This window comes from Labeo rohita, chromosome 10, assembly GCF_022985175.1.
Source record: "Labeo rohita strain BAU-BD-2019 chromosome 10, IGBB_LRoh.1.0, whole genome shotgun sequence".
NCBI classification, from domain to species: domain Eukaryota; kingdom Metazoa; phylum Chordata; class Actinopteri; order Cypriniformes; family Cyprinidae; genus Labeo; species Labeo rohita.
In genome coordinates this window covers 18,451,287-18,472,736 of record NC_066878.1, presented here as the reverse complement: position 1 = coordinate 18,472,736, position 21,450 = coordinate 18,451,287, and the positions used below count along the sequence as shown (strand labels likewise).

Here is a 21,450-nt window from a genome sequence, read left to right as displayed (position 1 = left end):
AAGTATTATAAATACATTATAATTCCCAATGCGCTTGTGTTCCTCGACAATAAACATGCTCCTCAGTGGATGTTATGTTGCCAAGGCAGCGATGGGGAATTGCTCAAGGGTCTGTGTCTTCATCTGGGAAAATAACTGACTTCCAGCACCACTGCTTCCATATGCACATACTGGACATCATGTTAAACCGAACCGTTTCTCAAATCACATGGGATCATGTGAGTGATGTGATGTGTGAGCAGAGTACAGGCTGAAAGGCCCAGTGGATGACCATGTGTTTAACGGCACAATGACAGATGCTTTTCATCTCCGGGGTATGTGAGACAGCTGGCCCATGTGCAACCGCACCCTGACTCGATATCACTGACACTGGCCACATGCTTCATTCGGACATTTGAACTACCAACTAGTCTTGATGGCCTTTTTTTTTTTTTTTTGCTTATTCAATGTTTTATGGAAGCCTGTTTCTGCCACAGGATAAAAAAAACAGTAATTGTGACTTTTATTTCATAATTCTGACTTTATATTTTACAATTCGTTAATTTTTTCATTGAATTTCTCAGAAAAACAATCTTAACTGCAAGATGTAAACTCACAACTGCAAGAAAAAAGTCTAAATTCTGGGAATAAATTTAGAATTGGAAGAAAGAAAGTCAGAGTTCACAGTTCACATCTCACAATATAAATTGTTTTCTCAGAATTGCAAAAAAAGACTGAATTGTGAGATAAAAAGTTGTAATTTTTAATTATAAAAAAATACACTGAATTATGAGACGTAAACACAAAATACTGAGAAAAAATCTAAATTGTGAAATATAAACTCAGAATTGTGCGGAACTTGCAACTTTGTTTGTTTCAGCATGAAATATGAAACAAATATCCAATTACAAGATTGTATCTCGCAGTTCTGACTTTTTTTCCTAAATTGCAAAAAAAAGTCAGAATTGAGAGATACAATCTTGTAATTGGATATTTGTTTCATATTTCATGCTGAAACAAACAAACAAAAAAACATTGAGAAAAAATGTCAAAATTGTGAGAGATAAACTCAGAATTGCGAGAAACAAAGTCAGAATTGTGAGTTTATATCTCGCACTTCTGTCTTTTTTCTCTGAATTGCAAAAAAACAAAGTCTGAATTGTGAGATATAAACTCAGGATTGCGACAAACAAAGTCTAAATTCTAAGTTTATATGCTGCAGTTCTGACTTTTTTCTCTGAATTGAGAGAAACAAAGTCTGAATTGTAAGATATAAACTCAGAATTGTGAGAGACAAAGTCTGAATTCTAAGTTTATATCCTGCAATTCTGACTTTTTTCTTTGAGTTGCGAGAAACAAAGTGTGAATTGTGAGATATAAACTAAGAATTTTGAGAAACAAAGTCTGAATTTTGAGTTTATATCTTACAATTCTGACTTTTTTTCTCTGAATTGTGAGAGACAAAGTCAGAATTATAAGATATAAACTCAGAATTTTGAGAAACAAAGTCTGAATTCTGAGTTTACATCTTTCAATTCTGACTTCTTCCTCTGAGTTGCGAGAAACAAAGTCTGTATTTTGAATTGTGAGATATAAATTTAGAACTGCAAGTGGAAAAAAAAAAAGTTAGAATTGTTAAATATTTTATATATTTTTATTTTTTATTTGTTGTTCCATGGCATACACCATCTTCCTGCTGATTAATACAGCTTTATTTAGGCAAATACCCTCATACTATTGGTCATTTAACTGCAGGCACAGCTGTAAAGGTTATTGGTGCAGACAGTAACACTCACTGCTATTTGCTGTTTCTGTGTATTACCCTCTTTCTCTTTTGTTCTGCCTTCCGTATTTTGCTTTATCTCTTTCTGTTTTATTTCGAGAGTCTGTGTCAACAAAGCTTAATTTGCATGATTGTAAAGGCTTTGTAAAGTATTGCTAAAGCATTTAACCATACCTGCATATCACAGGCTTAGCAAACAGGTGGATGGATGTCCCTCTTTCTCACAAATGTAATCTACAGTATCATCAGCTTCTCTTTTTGTCTTATCTATTGATCTCCTGCTTTTCTCCCTTCATAGGGGAAGTGGATCGGTGTTTTGCAGTGCATGGATACAGAACTTAGCTACTTATCTGTTTTTTGCCTTTAAACCTTGTATGGTGTTCATATTTTTGTTACTCAGCCAGTGTTCGTGGGTCTGGTGGCTGCATTTTTGGGTTTTTAATTCAACACAATTTTGTTAAAATACTCAACGGATGTTTACTTCATCCCAATTACAAGCAATATAACCTGAATGTTTGGCTGATGTTTGCCATTAACCTTTGTTAGATCACATTTATGAATTGAAGTGCTACAGCCTTGTGTGGGAATGTCAGGGCCAGAAGCACAACTCACACTTACATTCACACTCTCTCAGACGCTCTCTCTCACACATATACACACATAAACACGCATACACATACTAATAGCAGGCCCAGAAAATAGGGGGAACAGAGTGAAGTTACACAGGACCTAGAATTTCCACTCTTTTATTAGCCCCGGGTCCAGTGGACCCGAACATCCTGTGTGTAATTTAAGTGGGTGGGGGGGTGTATAGTGAGCGGTCATTGAAGATTTGTTCTGATATATGTTGTTCACAGAAAATGAGCCAAGGCCAATGAGTATGAGATTGAAAAAATAATTTTGCGTATCATTTTTCTTTTGGTCCCACAGACCCGAACACCATACAAGGGTTAATTCAGTTTTGTCTTCAGTACTGTACATTTGAGTATAGGACAGGAAACAATAGGGAGTAGGGGGAAATAAAAAACAATTGCCTGAAATCTGACACCAAATGGAGAACTGTAGACTACTGTGCTGGCACTGTAGGCAGCTTTATTGATTATAACAGGATTGATTTATTTTGACGCTTTTTGTTGTGCTACCATGAAATGTCCTTTTGGTCACTCTGACTTGATCAGATGTTTCCTGTTTGGTTTGTAGTCCAGCAGTAAGAGTTGAGAAATCAAACAGCTGGCATGCTTTTGACCAGGCAGGTGTGCAGTTGCTATGGTGACAGCCAGCTGAACGCTTTCTGGGAGTAGAAGACGACTTCTGAGAGTAACCCCACTGCCACCTTTAGTCTCAACTGTCTCTCTCTCTGCTTCAGTCCACCTGTCTCTCTCTCTGACTCAGTCCATGTCCAGTGTCTGCTCTATATTCACTTATAAGTTATGACCGATAACAATTTTTAAAAAAAACCTTTTTTTAAGCCAAAGCTGAGCTGTCTCATACCCTCTCACTTACAAGCGCTTGTCAATGTGAGTGTCTGTTGTTGTTGCAGCCTCTGCTATTTAGTTGTTGGTGTTCCATCTTTTTAACCTCAGTGCGCATGTGCGACTGTTCTGATGTACTGATGACAAACTAGTATTCTGATGACAAAATTCACATCACACACACTGTACTCTGTCCCTTGCGTACGTGTAAAAAGTGAGGTATACTTTGGGCTTACCTGCCTCTCTTTCTGCTTCAGTCTTACATGTCTCTCTCTCTCTCTGCTTGAGTCCACCTGTCTCTTTCTCTGCTTCAGTCTCACCTCTCTGTCTCTGCTTCAGTCTCACCTGTCTCTCTCTGTTTCAGTCCACCTGTTTCTCACTGCTTTAGTCTTACCTCTCTGTCTCTGCTTCAGGCTTACATGTCTCTGTCTGCTTCAGCCTCACCTGTCTCTCTGTCCACTTCAGCCTCACCTGTGTCTTTGTCTGCTTCAATCCTACCTGTCTCTCTGTCTGCTTTAGTCTCTTCTGTCTCTCTCCCTGCTTCAGTCCCACCTATATGTCTCTGTTCTTTAGTCTCACTTGTCTGTCTCTCTGCTTCAGTCTCACCTGTCTGTCTCTGCTTCAGTCTTACTTGTCTCTCCGTTCGCTTCAGCCTCACCTGTCTCTCTCTGCTTCAGTCCACCTGTCTGTTTCTGCTTCAGTCACACTTGTCTCTCTCTCTGCTTCAGTTTCACCTATCTGTCTGCTTCAGTCTCACCTGTCTCTCTGTGTGCATCAGTCTTACCTGTCTCTTTGTCCGCTTTGGTCTCACCTGTCTCTTTGTCTGTTTCAGTCTTGCGTGTTTCTTTGTCTGTTTTAGTCTCACTTGTATCTCTCTGTTTCAGTCCACCTATCTTTCTCTGTGCTTCACTCTCACCTGTATCTCTGTCCGCTTCAGTCTTCCCAGTCTTTCTGTCCGCTTCGGTCTCACCTGTCTCTCTGTCCGCTTCGGTCTCACCTGTCTCTCTGTCCACTTCACTCTCATCTGTATATCTGTCTGCTTCGGTCTCACCTGTCTCTCTGTCCACTTTACTCTCATCTGCATATCTGTCTGCTTCAGTCTCATCTGTCACTTTGTCCGCTTCAGTCTCGCATGTCTCTTTGTCTGTTTTTGTCTCACCTGTCTCTCTGTTCACCTTCAGTCTTACCTGTCTCTCTCTACTTCAGTCTCTCTGTCTGCTTCAGTATTACTATCTGTCTCTTTGTCTGTTTTAGTCTCAACGGTCTCTTAGTCTTACCTTCCTTTCTGCTTGAGTCTCACCTGTCTTTCTCTGTCTGCTACAGTCTCACCTGTCACTGTCTCTGCTTCAGTCTTACATGTCTCTTTGTCTGCTTCGGTCTGTCTGTCTCTCTCCTTCTGCCTCTGTCACAACCGTCTCTCCCTCTGACCCAGTCTTACCTGTTTCTTTGTTCGCTTTGGTCTTACCTGTCTCTCTGTCTGCTTCAGTCTCACCTGTCTCTCTGTCCACTTCAGTTTCACCTGTCTCTCTCTGTTTCAGTCTCACCTGTCTCTCTGTCCACTTCAGTTTCACCTGTCTCTCTCTGTTTCAGTCTCACCTGTCCCGGTGTCCGCTTCAGTCTTACCTGTCTCTCTGTCTGTTTCAGTCTCACCTGTCTCTCTCCCTGCTTCAGTCTGCCTCTCTGTCTCTCTCTGCCTCAGTCTACATGTCTTTCTCTCTACTTCAGTCTGCCTGTCTTTCTACTTCAACTTACCTGTCTTGCTCTCTACCTTAGTCTGCCTGTGTTTCTCTTTCTCTTATTGCCTCAATCCACTTATGTTTTTCTGCCTCAGTGTGACAGTCTTTCTCTCTCTGCCTCTGTCCACCTGTCTTTCTCTCTGCCTCAGTTTGTCTGTCTCTCTTATATCTCTATCCCCCTCTTATCTTTTTCATTTTGCCCCAGGAGAGTCTAAAGCATCATCTTGTGTTTCACTCCTCATTTGGCCATTGCATCCCGAGGCAGGGAGAGAAAGAGAGAGGGAGAGAGAGAAGAAAAAGGCTGACAAGGCATCCATTATAACAGCGCAAGAACAGAGTGTTAGTGTGAAGGAGCATCCTGTGTGCCTATTCCACGTGAATCCATACGGATATCAACGAACAAGGCTAAGAAGTTAGTCGTCTGACCGTTAGTCTGTGTGAGGAGCCACTCCTCTATCTTAACCAGTAGCACAATACACACAGCTTATTGTAGGAGCTCTGTAAGGCCTGTGTACCACTGGTTTCTGGTCATTGCTCCCCAGGGCGTAGCGCTGAGCCTGGTCTCCATTAGGACAGAGCACAATATGCCCAGTCAGGAAAACCAAAGCTCATTCACAAAGGAACAACCTGCCATTCAACATCCTCTCACTGTATCCCTGCTGCCTGAACCCACTGACCTGTGAAGCAGCACACGTCTCTCCTGCTGAAGGGATCCAAAAGTAAAAGAAACTTGCCACATAAGAAGTTAGTTAGCAGAATGTCCAAGCTGTTCTTTTCCATATAATGAAGAAAAGAGTGTGTGGTTTTAACAGCTTGCCTAAAATGGTGTCTAGATTGTTGCAGGGCTCTACAGTGCGACCAATTCAGTCACATTTGTGACTGAAAACTACTGCGTGCAATTATGAAAAAAATAATTAGGAGCACCAGGGCGACTGACCCGATCAGCATATTTGTGTTTGCGCTGAGGGGAGCTTCAAAGGTTTCTACTTTTTTGCATCGTTGAGTAATGTATCACAGACATGTTTCACAAATCCTTTCATAAACAAAGTGTAGAGAGAGTGTAAATAAGAGATGGATTGTGCAGTGTAGAGAGCTTCGTTCATTATAATGGAACTTTGTGAGATCGCGATGAACTAAGATGAGTGACAGCTTTTAATGATTTTTAAGGGAGTTTGTAAATGAGATTGATTTAATACAACCATTAAATAAACAAGAAGTTAATATTAAGTGACTTACATTGTCTGACTATGACTATCACTTAACACTATTTCCTGATTTTGCTCTACAGATTAATTTTGTTAATACTTATTTCTTATTTTGTTGTTTTAATTAGAAATTTTAAAAAGCTTTTAAAATATAATAAAAAAAAATTGACATAAAAGATGACATACTTTTAAATCAGAAATCCCTTTTAAATCACTTAATATTTCCTCGTAATTTTTGATCAGATTTTTTGATTATAGATTAGAAGGTGCTACTGAAATTTTTTTTTTTAATTTAGGAGAGTGCTCCACAAGTGCTCCTAAAAAGAAAAGCAAGCATAGAGCCCTGTGTTGTCGTCTGTGATTCCCACCAGTCTCAGTTTCATTTCAGTTTGCAGAAGTTGACGAGTAAATCAAGAGAGCCAATAATAAAACAACAAAGCAAACATCTGTGACATGCAAATGCACACTGAGTCATTCAGAATGTTTTGTAATGTTCAATGTCAAAGCTGAACACATGGTTTGTTTTAGTTTGTTTAATTTATCCAGACTGGACAAGTATTACTAAATGCCAATATTTGACTATAATTGTGGTGGCTCATTTCAAGTGGTTACATTTCAAGTAACATTTTTTTGAACATTTCTTTGGCTTTGATTAAGTAAAATGGGTGGATCCTACAGAGTTTCCTACAGAGTAACTGTCAAAACAGGTGTGTCCAAAAAGGACCCTGCACAGCTCCAAAGAACGGATGCCATTTTTATTTTTCCGCATTTAACACTAACAATAGATTGCATCATTCATCAGCAGTATCTGCCAATTTTTTTTTTTTTTGAAAAACTACATCTGATAAATCCAATTCCAGTACACACATGTTCTGCTTCATAAGACAATAAGGTGACCTACTTCAATTTACCAAACGTTAAAGTTAATAAAGTTAATGCAAAAACTTTACAGCATTTATTAGTCTACTTTTATTTAATAAGAATGCATTATATTGTGACCGTAAGAGTCTGTTTAAATTAAAAAATTTTTCCATTTAAATTTTTCTGGATTCTGTTTTTTTTCCGTTTGAATTTTTCTTAACTACTTTTTAATAGTAAATTAAATTTTATTAATCAAAGAGCATGTCTAATTAATTAAAATCACACTTATACAATTTCACATCAGTTTAATGAAGAAATTACATGTTTAGGGCCCTAGGAAATGTTTTATTGTTATTAAATTGTGTGTTTTAGCATGTCTAATTATTTGAATGCATTTCAGTTATTTGAATGCGAAATTCTGTGTTGTGTATTTAAAATGTTCTGTTTATCAAATGAAGGCATAAAACATTAATTTCATTTCTCTTTTAATTATTGAAAATTAAGCAAACTTTTTTTGGCAAACAAAGGGGAATTTACTATTAAAATTAAAACATGGAAGAAATTTTGTGATTATACCCTAAAAAATAATTTTTGTTTCATTTAATAGTAGTAATATATTTCTGGCACAATGTTTTCAAGTTAAACCAGACTTTTATTTTGACGGGTTGCAGTGTCTACCTTTACATTTCTGTGTTTATTATGATACGACGCTAGTTTTCCTAAAATGGAACGGTCAAATGCTGAAGTTGTGAGCGTCACACGTGCGCTTGTGTAGTAAACAAAACTGCTCGTCTGCTCCATTCATTAAAACAGAGACACACAGAACATGCAGGATTAACAATTAAATGGTATTTTTGCCGCATAATATTTACAGGTACTAGTCCATATTGCGGTTTGATTTAAATGTAGTGACCTACTTTTGATTAATTCATTCAAACTGACAAATTCCGTGACATTCCGCGTTATTAAATTCCATTTTAATGACTGGATTCCGCGATTCTGTCCGCATTTTCCGCATCGCAGAAATCATAGGGCACTAGGATAGGACAATATTTGGCCGAGATACAATTATTTTAAAATATGAAATCTGACTATGCAAAAAAATTTAAGTATTGAGAAAATCACCTGTAAAGTTGTCCAAATGAAGACCAAAAATTAAGTTTTCATATATTTATGGTAGGAAGGTTACAAAATATATTCATGGTACATGATCTTTACATAATGTCCTAATGATTTTTGGCATACAAGAAAAATGATCATTTTGACACATTGTATTGTTGGCTGTTGCTACAAATATACCCACGCTACTTACGACTGGGTTTGTGGTCCTGGGTCACATTTTAGAATTATTTCTGAAGAATCATGTGACACTGAAGGCTTGAGTAATGATGCTGAAAATTCTCCATCACAGGAAAATATAAAAATGCAAAAAAGTTTACATTAAAAATAGTTGTTTTAAATAGAGATAATGTTTCACAGTATGACTATTTTACTGTATTTTGAATCACGTAAATTAAGCTGTGGTAGGCACAAGAGGCTTGGTCTGCTGAAATATAGCTAACTGTAAATTCTCTGAGACTGGCCTATTGAAACTGCCTGTTGTCTGCAGATATTAGAACATTTGTCACAGGTTTGAAACTCACTGTTTCTTGACTTCATTGTATCAACATCCCCTTTGTGCAGGACTTCTGGGATTACAACACATTGTAGCACATTGTGTGTGTGTGTGTAAATCACACACAGGTTCTGGCCATTCTTTGACACTTCCTCCAGAGATCTACAGAGGAATCGGTAGAGTGAAATGGCGCAGCTGCTTTTGTTAGGGTTTTCGTGTCTGGACTTGTACGCTCCCATTATTTCCCTCCAATATCCAAATATAGTTCAGCGCTGACCCTCTGCCAAACCCTCTCAGCTTGTCCAGATACACACAGGTACAGCTTTTATAAACACAGCAATCATTCATTCTTCAGCTTTCTTTTCTGTTACAACAGAATTATGTGTGCTGCTGTTTCTTTGGAATAAAAGTGGTGGATCAGTTTGCATAAGGATAAGGCCAATCTGAACAGTGTTGTTATACCAGGTCATGTGCATGGTAATGTAAACAGCACTTGGCGGTACAGTGAGGGCAGTGCAGTTTACAATCCACAGCAGCACCAACTTTGTTTGTCATTTGACTGTTGCCGTGGAGAGATCATGGATTTTTGCATGTTGTGTACAATTGGCTGCTGTAGAACAGAGCCACGCCCATTTACATCCTACATTATCACAGCATAAATGCACCACAGAATTATACAAAGCTAGAATTGATAGGCATTTGGATATTAATGCTGCATGTCAACTTTCAGACCTCAATCAAAAAGAAAAGAAGCCTGTTTTTAGAATTTGTGATTTTAAGCAAATGTGTTTTATCTGTGAGGTTAACATCTAGTGTAAGCTAGTGTACTGTATTGACTAAGTAAGCTTTCAGCAGATATGCACATAATTTTTCCCTTTTTTGGGAAAAATCAGAAAAATTGATCATGTACTTCAGAGAAGCAATAGCAAGTAACAAATCTCATAGCTGAGTAGTACCTAAAGCTGATTGGCTATTTATAGTATGCCTCTCCCTATGTTTGCAACCGTCTATAACTATTCAAATTCAATAAAGTAAATAACTAAAAATACAATATAATTGTTAGATGAAAAAATTTAATGTGAAACTTAAATGTTCCAATGATAACTACATTTAATAAATTCAACATAATAAAATGTTTAAACTGAACTCTACTAAAATGACCAAACTTAAAAATAAATGAAAGCTAAATAGAAATATTGAAAAAAAAAAAAAAAAAAAAAAAAAAAAAAAGGCATTTAAAATTAAAAAAAAACAAAACAAAAAGGAAAACAGCAATTGGAAATTGCTGCAATTATTTCATTAATTTAAGCGCTTTAGGGTATTTAAGCACATATGAAAAAAGATTATTTAGCAAGCTTGTAACCACGTAAATTAATGATTTAAAGCATTTTTGGCAAATCCAGGCAATTTACTGTAGAAATATTATGTCTTTTTAATGTTTATGAGCTTTATAGGTTAGGCTTTAAAGGACTTTGGGTAAATTTGGATAGGCCCCTGTATTAAACGACCCTATTATAGCTTCCCAAAGTGTAAATTTCAACATTTTTTTTTTGATAACTATTGACCTAGAGAGTCCAGAGAATTGTACTGCAGAGGTGTTTTCCAGATTGAGCGAAAAACCTAGGACTAGTTTTTTTTTTTTTTTTTTTTTTTCTTTTCAATCATTTAATGAACAGTTTCATTGACTGCAGTGGTTCTAGAGGCACAGTTGTCCAGAATGAGGAGTTCTATCGTGTGATATTAACATTGTGTGTATGTTTGAAAAAATGCACAATGTACAATCGTTTACATCCACCGCCCCCACCCCCCTTAATGGCCGAAAGAAATCTATCACCTTTGGGGCCATGAGTCAAACTGGCCCACGAGTTTTGTTCCAGTCGGCCTCTGTTAACCTTGCTTTTTTTGAGATACGATGTCCTTACAGACACTTGTGGCGGTTTGGACCAAGACCGTGCTCAGCGATTTTCATGTTGATCGGTAGGGCTGCACGATAAATCGCATGTGATTGTGAGGCGCGCTTAGTCAATGAAGCCGGTTCTTTGATTAGTGGTAAAGCTCCATCAGGTGCGTTCAGCTGGAGCGTCAAATTAATACACAGAGCTGTAAATCACTGACAAGCTACGCAAAATCGCGCTCATAATCGAATGCGATTCATCTGCGATTATGCGTAGCTTGTCAGTGATTTACGGCTCTGTGTATTAATTGCCGCTCCAGCTGAACGCACCTGATGGAGCTTTACCACTAATCAAAGTACCGGCTTTACTGACTAAGCGTGCCTCACAATCGCATGCGATTTATCGTGCAGCCCTATTGATAGGACAAATGGTTGCGTAGGTATAGCCATTTTTAAGTGTTTTTTCCCTCTTATAGCGCCACTATGTGGCCAAGCTCCGCTATTTTTTATCCTGTGACCTCAAATTGAGCTCTTAAGGCCAAAGTGTACTTCACTTTTTATGCGTAGACAAGGGACAGCGTGACATGAATTTTGTCATCAGTACTTACGCGTCGCGCAAGTCGTACATGCACATTGAAGTTATTCATGTAGTAGTAATCAGTCATTCCACCAAGAGGCAACACTGTCTGGGCCAACTGTTTCACAGTAGAAAACGAAAGTTAAAATAGCAAAGACTGCAACAACAACAGACGCTCACATTGACAGGAGCTTGTGAGCGAGAGGATATGAGACAGCCCAGCTCTGGTTTAAAGGAGAAGTCCACTTCCAGCACAACAGTTTACAGATAATGTGCTCACCCCCTTGTCATCCAAGATGTACATGTCTTTCTTTTTTCAGTCATAAAGAAATTGCGTTTTTCGAGGAAAACGTTTCTGGATTTTTCTCCATATAATGGACTGATGTGGTGCCCCAAGTTTGAACTTCTAAAATGCAGTTTAAATGCGGCTTCAAATGATCTCAAATTCCCTAAATGGGTCTTATCTAGCGAAACGATTGATTATTTTCATTAAAAAAATACAATTTAAATACTTTTAATCTCAAACGCTCATCTTGCCTTTCTCTCCATGAACTCTGTGTATTCTGGCTCAAGACAGTTAGGGTATGTCGAAAAACTCCAATCGTATTTTCTCCCTCAACTTCAAAAATCATTTCAAAACCATCCTATATCGCTGCAGAAGTGCCGACCCAGTCTTTGCAAAGTGAACATGCCAAGAAGGTCAAACACCCTTAACAAAAAAGGTAAAACGGCGATATAGGACGATTTTGAAGTTGAGGGAGAAAATACAATCAGAGTTTTTCAAATAACTCCTACATACTATAATATTGTATGAATAATACTAAATTAACACAACACAAGAAAGAAAACTAAAAAAATATATATTTGTATTTGTATTCGCAGACTTTGTCTTCCATTTTTTTTTATTATCATTTTACAGTATACTCCTCACACACATCTCTGCCTCTTTAGCCAGCACTTCTGTCAAAGTTTTGCATTTTATTTTGCTCTGCAGACACCATGTGCTCATAAATAGCTTTGCATGTTAGTGCTGCCACTTGTAGAACAGTTGATACTTGCTGCGTAAAGACCCACAAACTATATTTGCAGTTCACAGACGATACGTTCAAAATAAGCATGGGCGTGCAAGCTGCTCTCATTGATTTTTATTTTTTTCCTTTCCTCATTGTTTTTTCATCTCTTTGTTTTCCAGGTAATTTTGCTCATTAAACCGCCATTCATGAGCGCGTCTGGCTTGATTTAGCAGTCATGGATGACAAGGCCTCGGTGGGGAAAATTAGCGTGTCCTCCGACTCTGTGTCCACCCTCAACAGTGAGGACTTTGTCCTGGTGTCCCGCCTGGGGGACGACACCCCCTCCACTAATAATGGTAGCGATGATGAAAAGACAGGACTGAAGGTAAGAGTAGATAGAAAACGGATAGGGAGAAATTCTGCTTGGTGAACTACAGATGGGTGATTCTTCAGTTAAGGGCATTTTTGGTTACTTGAAATTTTGAAAAATCAAAGCCTTCAAAATAGGTTTAATATCCTTTTAGAGTGCATATCACACGTTTTATAATAAATATCCTATCACAGCCTTGATTAACTTTTAAGGGGATAAGTAGGTAGGGCTGCACCACATCGCAATATAGCTTAGTGCGCAACATGGCAGCACTACTTTCTTACACGTGAGCAGCTCATTATGCAATGGTGGATAATGCAGCATCTCAGAGCATCTCGGTTCACAATAAATGATGTTTCATACAAAGTCATCTCTGCATTTGCTCTGAGTTTGCATCGCGTTTAATGTGCATTCGGAAACGTAACATGCGCCAAACAACTTCCCATACTCGTAACTAGAAGCACTTAACCACAAAAGAGAAGCATCCAAATAAATGCTTGATGGTTTAACATCATCAAGATTAATAAGTTGTGAAAGCAGTAAATAGTAGTTTGTATTGTTTTTTTATTTTATAGTGCAAGAGTACAATAGAAATATTTTTTTTCTTTTTTGTTTTTCTTTTTTTTGCATTATAATTTTGATAATAATAATAAAAACTATATATAACTATATATATATGTTTTTTTATCATTATCATTATTATTATTATTAGCACAAAATGATCACCACAAATGATCACAAAAACAGTTTTGCGAACACAGCAAGATAGTACACAGTAAATGTATTTCATTTAATTTATTAATAAAAAAAATTACAAAATTATTATAAAAATAAAAGTATTATAAAAATACATTTGGTTTGTATAATAATTCTATAAAACAAATTATATGCCTCCTAATATAGTTGCTCTGAGATCATGATGTCTTTGTTTTTGTTTTGTTTTAATTTAATGATATTTCTGATTTTTAAATTCTGGGCCTGCAATCACAACCAAATATAAATTTTTTAAAAAACTATTTTTTTTTTACAAAAAATTTTTCTGTAAACTGCTTAGTTGATGGTAGTGACAGTATTGCAGTATTGCAGTTTTCACTTTCACCTTCACTTTTTTTTTTGTGTGTGTTTAGAAAAATGTAACTGATTTTGACAGAACACTATAAATTTATGACGAATAACAAATTAAAAGACTGAATGAGAAACAGGCTTAAAACAACTTAAAAAGACATACAATTTAGAATATAGTAATTTAAAGAGACACAATAAAAAATTAAAGTGTTTACATCCAATCCTAGACCTAAAATCAATCTCAATTAATTATACTTTTGACCTCAAATACAATTAATGAGCAATTATTTTCATATCAGGAAAAGCATTTATTTCATATCAGGATTTTGGATCAATTCCGAGAATCTTTTTTTCGTTTTTTTTTCTTAAACAGTAGAAAACATCAAACCATTAAAGGCCATTAAAGTCCACTTTACAGATAATTTACAACCCCTTGTCATCCAAGATGTTCATGTCTTTATTTCTTCAGTTGATAAGAAATGATATTTCTTGAGGAAAACATTCCAGAATTATATATAGTGCTTATACAGTGCTTCCAAGTTTGAACTTCCAAAATGCAGTTTAAATGCGGCTTCAAATGGCTGCATTTAATCCCAATCGAAGAAGAAGGGTCTTATCTAGCGAAATGTTGTCATTTTTTTTAAACAAATTGACAATTTATTTATATTTTAACCTTAAACGCTCGTCTTGTCTCCTCTCTGCGATGCGCATGTGTAGTCTCTGTAATCCGGGTCAGTGCAGTTTAGGGTATGTCGAAAAACTCCCTTCTCGTTTTCTTCTTCAACGTCAAAATTATTCTATATCGCTGTTTTACCGTTTTTTTGTAAAGGGCGTTTGATCTTCCCTGCATGTTCACTTTGTAAACACTGGGTTGGTACTTCTGCAGCGATGTAGGATGATTTTAAAGTTGGGGAAGAAAACAAGATGGGAGTTTTTTGACATACTCTAACTGTAACCTTATTGAACCAGAAAAAAACGAGTTCGGGCAGACTTAGACAAGATGAGCATTTAAGGTTAAAAAGTATATAAATTGTCAGTTTGTTTTTGAAAATGACCGATCGTTTTGCTAGATAAAACTTGTCTTCCTCGGCTGGAATCGTTTAGAGACATTTGAAGCTGCATTTAAACTGCATTTTCGATGTTCAGACTTGGGGGCACCATTGAAGTCCACTATATGGAGAAAAATTTTGGAATGTTTTCCTCGAGAAACATAATTTCTTATCAACTGAAGAAAGAAAGACATGAACGTCTTGGATGACAAGGGGGTGAGTAAATGATCTGTAAATTTTTGTTCTGGAAGTGGACTTCTCCTTTAAGGCAGTGCAGTTATAAAAACAAAACAAAGAAAAAAAGAAGGAAAGTATACACATACAAATCCCTTTAAAGGGGTCATCGGATGCAAAGTTCACTTTGTGTGTTGTGTTGGCAGTGTATGTACAAATCTACCCTATAATGATAAAAATCCATGCAGTGGTTTTTAATTGATCTATGAAAATAATATCCCCTTTTTCAAATCGAGCCATTCTCAGATGCCTGTCGGTGTGGCGTCACACAAACAGAGGCCGCTCCCACGATAGTTGATTGACATGAGCGTCTTACCTCAGATCAGCTGTAACAGTCCGTCCTCCATTGTTTGCCGGAGCAGGGATGTATGTTAGACAAGAATATCTCCGATTGAGCGATTGAGGTGTTGTGTTGCTGGATGTAATTATGAACGTAGTGGTCGTCATTTACTCCCGACATCTGAGCCGCTGAAGATGCAGTGGATTATGTTTTTTGTGAAGGGAATGCGCGTCCCGATCTACATATATCCGTCTATGTTCCCGCAAATCATTCGTGATCCAGCTTCACTTACAGCAGAAGTGAGTATAAGGTTTTTTTTTTATGAATCTTTGCAATTGCCTTTCCTAATAACGTGCTAGTTAGCAAGTTTAGTGGCTAAACGCGCTAAATGCAGCTAAAGTAAACAGGCTCGTCACTCCACAGAGAGAAGAGAGGGACGGGGCGAGCAGAGCTCATTAACATTTAAAGCAAAATTTAAAGCAACACTCAACTTGCGGTGTGCGTGCTTTATATTGGCCTTTTTTTTTTAAATATAATTTTTATTTATCTGTTTCTCTTTTTAGAATTTGAAGTAGAAGACATAAGTAAGATCTCTGATTGAAGTCCTTGAAAATTAAAAAAGTAGTGCTTGGAAAGTCCTGGAATTTCATTTTACAGTATCTGTATGAACCCTGTAACAGGTTTAAAAAAACAAAATGACTGACTTGGGAAAATTACGCCTGTAAGACTTTCTGAATTTCAGTTCCTATTTTTTTTTTTCGATTAATCTTCCAGCCCTAACCAGTGCATTAAACTAGTTTTTTTTTTAGGTCAGCCTAGAGGACAGAAAAATGCCCTGATTGAAAAATCACCCCATTAAGTTAATTAGCAAGTATAGTTTGCACCATCCAGCTAGTTTGTTAAAAGGTGCTAATAAGATTGTAAATGTTCACATGTATTCAGACGATCACTGTCATGAGGACAGGCAGACTGCACACATTATCTTGTCACTCTACTTCCATGTTTTGTTCTTCTGCTTAGCCTGTCCATTTCTCACATGACGCCGCACCATATGAGTGCTGTACAGTTCATATCACCTTCGATTTTTTTTTTTTTTAAAACTTATGATTTGATGTGTCGGCACTACAGTGTACCACTTTCTCCAAATGCACTTTCAGCTTTATGTACAAATGTCCACACTTCTTATTCCATAGTATTATGGTGGGCCACAATAAGATCCACACAGATCTCATTCATTCATGGACCAAAATTCATGGAGGTTTTAACCACGCCACTCCAGTCTTGCTTCTTTTCAGATCTTGTGGTCTTGATTCTTGTATGTTCATTTCACCATCACACTAGCTTTCTGGTTTGGTGGATTTGTTAATTTTGTTGGCTTGTGAAGTCTCTTCCGTCATATTTGCATTTGATCATGGCTATGGACCAGCCAGCTTTCAAGTTTTGTTCTCTTTTTTCCATTAAGCTCATCTTTTGTCACATTCTGTATTAGGAGGAATAGCTCAACTGAAATTAGATTTCACAATTTACCCACTCTCATGTTTTTACAAAGAAAAAAGAAACGACCAAATCTACCAAAAATTTACCAAGAAATAAAGTCACTTAAAATGTATGGAAAAGAGCACCGTGAACATTTTTCAAAATATAAAGAATTGTCAAAATGGGTTTGTAATCACATGAGAATGCGTAAATAATAACTGGGTAATAATTGGGCCTAAATGCTTGTTATTGCCACTAGAGGGCATCATCACATTATATAGCACAGTTCCGGTGGCAGGTAAATGTGAAGATGTTTCTGAGGGTTGTCAGTCTTTTATACTCCATCGGTCATGAAGCAGAGAACGCTCTCTCTTAGTTAACCCATTCATTACCATTCTCTCTACTCTGTGGGCATCTCTTAAACACTCTGTTTGTTACACAGGTGATTTCTGAGGAAGGGGTCAGCTTTAAGGTTAGTCTTTATCTATCTATTCCTCTCTCTCTCTTCCTCTGTGGCTTTGTGGTCATACTGTGTCTCTGTGCCTTGTGTCTGATTGGCTGATCAGTTTGATTGGCAGCTTCACTGGCTCGTGCAGCAGTTGAGTGTGGGATATAATTGGGACGGTGACCATGTGATTGTGCAGTGCTCAGTAGTGTGTTTATAGGCTGCTGTTTTGTGTCTGGTGCTTCCACTGTTTCCCTCATTCCAGGCCTCTTAGTCCAGTCACCATTTGGTGCCAACAGCGTACGGTCCATGCTAGTACCTCTAGCTTGTATGCTAAAGCTCTTTTGTCACACTTATACAGAATGTATTTGACAGAAATGCCTATTTCGTGGTCATCTGCCTGGTATCGGTGTGAAGTTCCTATGTTTTGCGAGATCATCTTTCTTTTCAATCACTGTCTTCATGGCTGTAATGATCACAGATCACACCTTCTGTCTCTTCAGCCAATCAAATCACCATAATTACAAGAATCAGAAATTTAGATCTGTTGAATTACAGACATAAAAACATACACTGATCATATTGAATGCTCAGGTAAGATGAGGATTTAAATTTGGGACAGCCGTCTATGCTTGCTTTTGTCACTTTCGTTTTTGTTCTCGTTGTATCCGATGTTGATTTAACATGTTCAATCTGCCGAAAGTCACAGGCGAGATTTGACTAGTGTTAGTGGTGTGGAGCAGACCACGAACCTGAGCTGACAGACACTCAATGTCGGCCAAACTTTGGGCGATGCTGACCATCAGCATGATTTGTTGAGTAGTTCACGGCCAGGTAGTTCACCTTCAAAAATGCATCATAAAGTGTTTTTTATACAGCCAATTTAACCCAAAAATGAAATTACTTACCCTCAAGCTATCCTGGGTGTATATGACTTTCTTCTTTCATATCAATACAGTCGGAGTTATATTAAAAAATGTTCTGGCTCTTCCAAGCTTTACAGTGGGGGAAAAAATAATTTGATCCCCTGCTGATTTTGTACATTGGCCCACTGACAAAGAAATGATCAGTCTATACTTTTAATGGTAGGTTTATATTAACAGCGGGAGAGAGAATAACAACAAAAAACGCATTTCAAAAAAGTTATAAATTGATTTGACTTTTAATGAGTGAAATAATTATTTGATGCCCTATCAATCAGCAAGTTTTCTGGCTCCCAGGTGTCTTTTATACAGGTACTGAGCTGAGATTAGGAGCACTCTCTTAAAGGAGAAGTTCACTTCCAGAACAAAAATTTACAGATAATTTGCTCACCCCCTTGTCATCCAAGATGTGTGACATGAACACCTTAATGACTTAGAGAGGATCTGCAAAGAGGAGTGAGACAAGAACCCTCCTGAGATGTGTGCAAACTTGGGGGGGCCAACTACAAGAAACGTCTGACCTCTGTGATTGCCACTAAGTCATGTACTAAGTCATGTTTTACGAAGGGGTCAAATACTTATTTCACTCATTAAAATGCAAATCAATTTATAACTTTTTTTGAAATGCATTTTTTCTGGATTTTTTTGTTGTTGTTATTCTGTCTCTCACTGATAAAATAAACCTACCATTAAAAATATAGACTGATAATTTCTTTGTCAGTGGGCAATTATACAAAATCAGCAGGGGATCAAATATTTTTTTTTTCCCCCACTGTATAATGGCAGTGAATGGGTGTTGAGATTTTGAAGTCCAAAAAAAGTACATCCATCATAAAAAGTGCTCCACGTGGCTCCGGAGGGTTAATAAAGGCTTTCTGCAGCGAATCGGTGTATACTTTATAAACCATAATCTCTAGCTTCCGCTAACTGTTGTACACGCTTTCATGGGAGAGTGACGCTCCAGCGGATGGCGTAGGATGTAGGTAGAAGTGCAGTGGAGAGAGCAAAACAAAAAAAACAGTCATGAATTAAAAGTACAAAATGAGGATTTGTAAAGAAACATGTTGGAGAATTTTGATATAAGCCAAGAGGAGACTGGTTTTCCTTTGCTGTAAACAAAATTGGTTCTAGCGAGACTAGCATATTCTCACCAGAGCTTACGCTACACCTATGTCCTATGTGAACACATGTACGACAGTTAGCAGAAACTAAAGATTACAGTTGAAGAAGTTTTAAAAAACTCCAGGAGATTTTTTTTTTATGTACTACTCTCATTGTATTCATCTAAAAGAAGAAAGTCATATACATCTAGTATGGCTTGAGGGTGAGTAAATCATGAGCTCATTTTCATTTTTGGGTGAACTATCCCTTTAAGGCTGCTTTTGTGCCTGCTCAAAATTCTATGTAAAGACGCAGTGTCACCTGAAAGCCAGACTAAATCATTCCTGCTTTGAGCCACATCAGCCTTTAATATCAAAGCATTGCATAAATGTGCAGATGTACATTCATTTATACCACTATTAAGCTGCATCAAAGTCAGTAAAATTACACCTAAATGTCAATTCACAAGTGCCACTGTGCCGCCTTTGCAGTCTAAATTTGACATTAAAAACCCCTTCAATCAGATCAGAGGGTGTAATTTTATTTTACTTTTTTTTTTTTTAGAATTAATTAAATAATATGTTAAATTGACAGTTGTGATTATCAACTGTGGGCAATGTGACAGTGGATAGTAGGCAATTCAGTGATTGTCTGAAATGTCAGTCTGAAATGGTTGCGCTGCTTCCGACAACACGACAAATGAATTTAAAATGTTGTTTTAATGCGTCTATCATAAAATACTGCAAGCACAACTGCCATAAACTCATGTGTTGGTCACGTTAGACACCAAATTTAATTATGAGCATATTAAAATGAAGCTGTGAGGGATAGCTGTACAGTCTGTTCTGTGTGTTGCAGTGATTTTTAACTGTGTTGTGCATTGTTCAGATGATGCATTAAATAAATATTTATTTATTAAAAAACTCCTGAAAAATGTGTTGCGACCTTAGTACAGCACAACATATTGAACATACTCTCTGTTTGTCCCTCACAGCCCTCAGGAAATTTTGAATATGCCGTTTTACCTGACCCTACTCTATGGTTCAATACAGTCCAGTCTTTGTTTGTTTGTCATCATGGGTCTATATATGTAAGTGTCATTGAATGACCATACATATATATATGTGTGTGTGTGTGTGTGTTTAGATCGTGGGCAACGGCAGTGAGCAGCAGTTACAGCAGGAGCTGGAAGATGTGCTGATGGACCCTTCAGTAACTGAACTGGTGGGCGGACCGGACCATCTGGGAGGGGCTGAACATGGCTACCCGACTACAGCTGTGCCACCGCGGTCCGGCCCAAAACCCCCTAAACTTGAGATAGTTTTGCCCGTTCAGGGAGCTCAGGAGAGTGAGCTCAACGAGAGATCATATAGGGGTAAAAATCATCTAATTTCATATATATACTGTCAAAAGTTTTTGAACAGTAAGATTTTTAATGTTTTTTTTTAAAGAAGTCTCTTCTACCCACCAAGCCTGCATTTATTTGATCCAAAGTACTGGAAAACAGTAAAATTTTAAAATATTTTTAGTATTTAAAATAACTATATAATTGGCTTATTTTACAGAAAATATTGGATTATATTTTTTGTTTTTATTAGGTATATGTTTAATACATTTCAATTTTGCCATATTTCCATGAATTATGTTAGTGATCATTAAGAAAATTCATCTTTTATATCTATTCAGAGGGGGTGTACTCATTTATGCTGTGTATATATATATATACATATATGAGGTTAAAACCTTGATTTGGCATACAGGGAAAAGTGTGCACACTCAGTATAATACACATGCAGACAGTGCCATCTGCTGGTCGTTTGTTATCAAGACCTACCTGTTCTATTCTAGTTAAGAAAATTCATGTGTAGGAGCTATTCGTTTTAGTATAGAAAAATAATTTCAAGCATTTAAGCAGAGGCATTTTTTTTTAAAGTCAAGTGTGTTCAGAACATTGACAGATACTATATATGTGACTCTGGACCACAAAACAGTCATAAGTAGCACGGGTATATTTGCAGCAATAGCCAAAAATACATTGTATGGGCCAAAATGATAGATTTTTCGTAAATTATTGATTTTAAGTAAAGCTCATGTTCCATGAAGATATTTTGCATATTTTATACTGTAAATATATCAAAACTTAATTTTTGTAGTAATATGCATTGCTAAGAACTTCATTTGGACAATTTTAAAGGCAATTTTCTCACTTTTTAGATTTTTTGCACCCTCAGATTCCAGATTTTCAAATAGTTGTATCTCGGCCAAATATTGTCCTATCCTAACAAACCATAAATCAGTGGAAATCTTATTTATTCAGTGTTCAGATGATGTATAAATCCCAATTTCAAAACATAGACCCTTATAGAATATAA

The 21,450-nt window shown here is 37.1% G+C and overlaps 1 protein-coding gene and 1 long non-coding RNA gene across 4 annotated transcripts in view; both read left to right on the top strand.

The window, feature by feature from the left end:
- The window catches only part of LOC127171982 (rab GTPase-activating protein 1), a 112,215-nt gene that overhangs the window by 2,522 nt on the left and 88,243 nt on the right, over nucleotides 1-21,450 (top strand). Inside the window, exons 2-4 of one of the 3 annotated variants that reach the window (XM_051120980.1) lie at nucleotides 12,315-12,520; nucleotides 17,052-17,081; nucleotides 20,225-20,453. In XM_051120980.1, the coding sequence (XP_050976937.1) occupies nucleotides 12,371-12,520; nucleotides 17,052-17,081; nucleotides 20,225-20,453 (409 nt within the window). In that variant the 5' untranslated portion in view covers nucleotides 12,315-12,370. The remainder of the gene's footprint in view (nucleotides 1-12,314; nucleotides 12,521-17,051; nucleotides 17,082-20,224; nucleotides 20,454-21,450) is intronic. The other 2 variants (XM_051120981.1, XM_051120982.1) reach the window with 2 other exon arrangements.
- The window catches only part of LOC127171989 (uncharacterized), a 121,779-nt gene continuing 104,513 nt past the window's right edge, over nucleotides 4,185-21,450 (top strand). The window contains exon 1 of the long non-coding RNA XR_007828580.1: nucleotides 4,185-4,233. This is a non-coding gene — a long non-coding RNA (uncharacterized LOC127171989). The remainder of the gene's footprint in view (nucleotides 4,234-21,450) is intronic.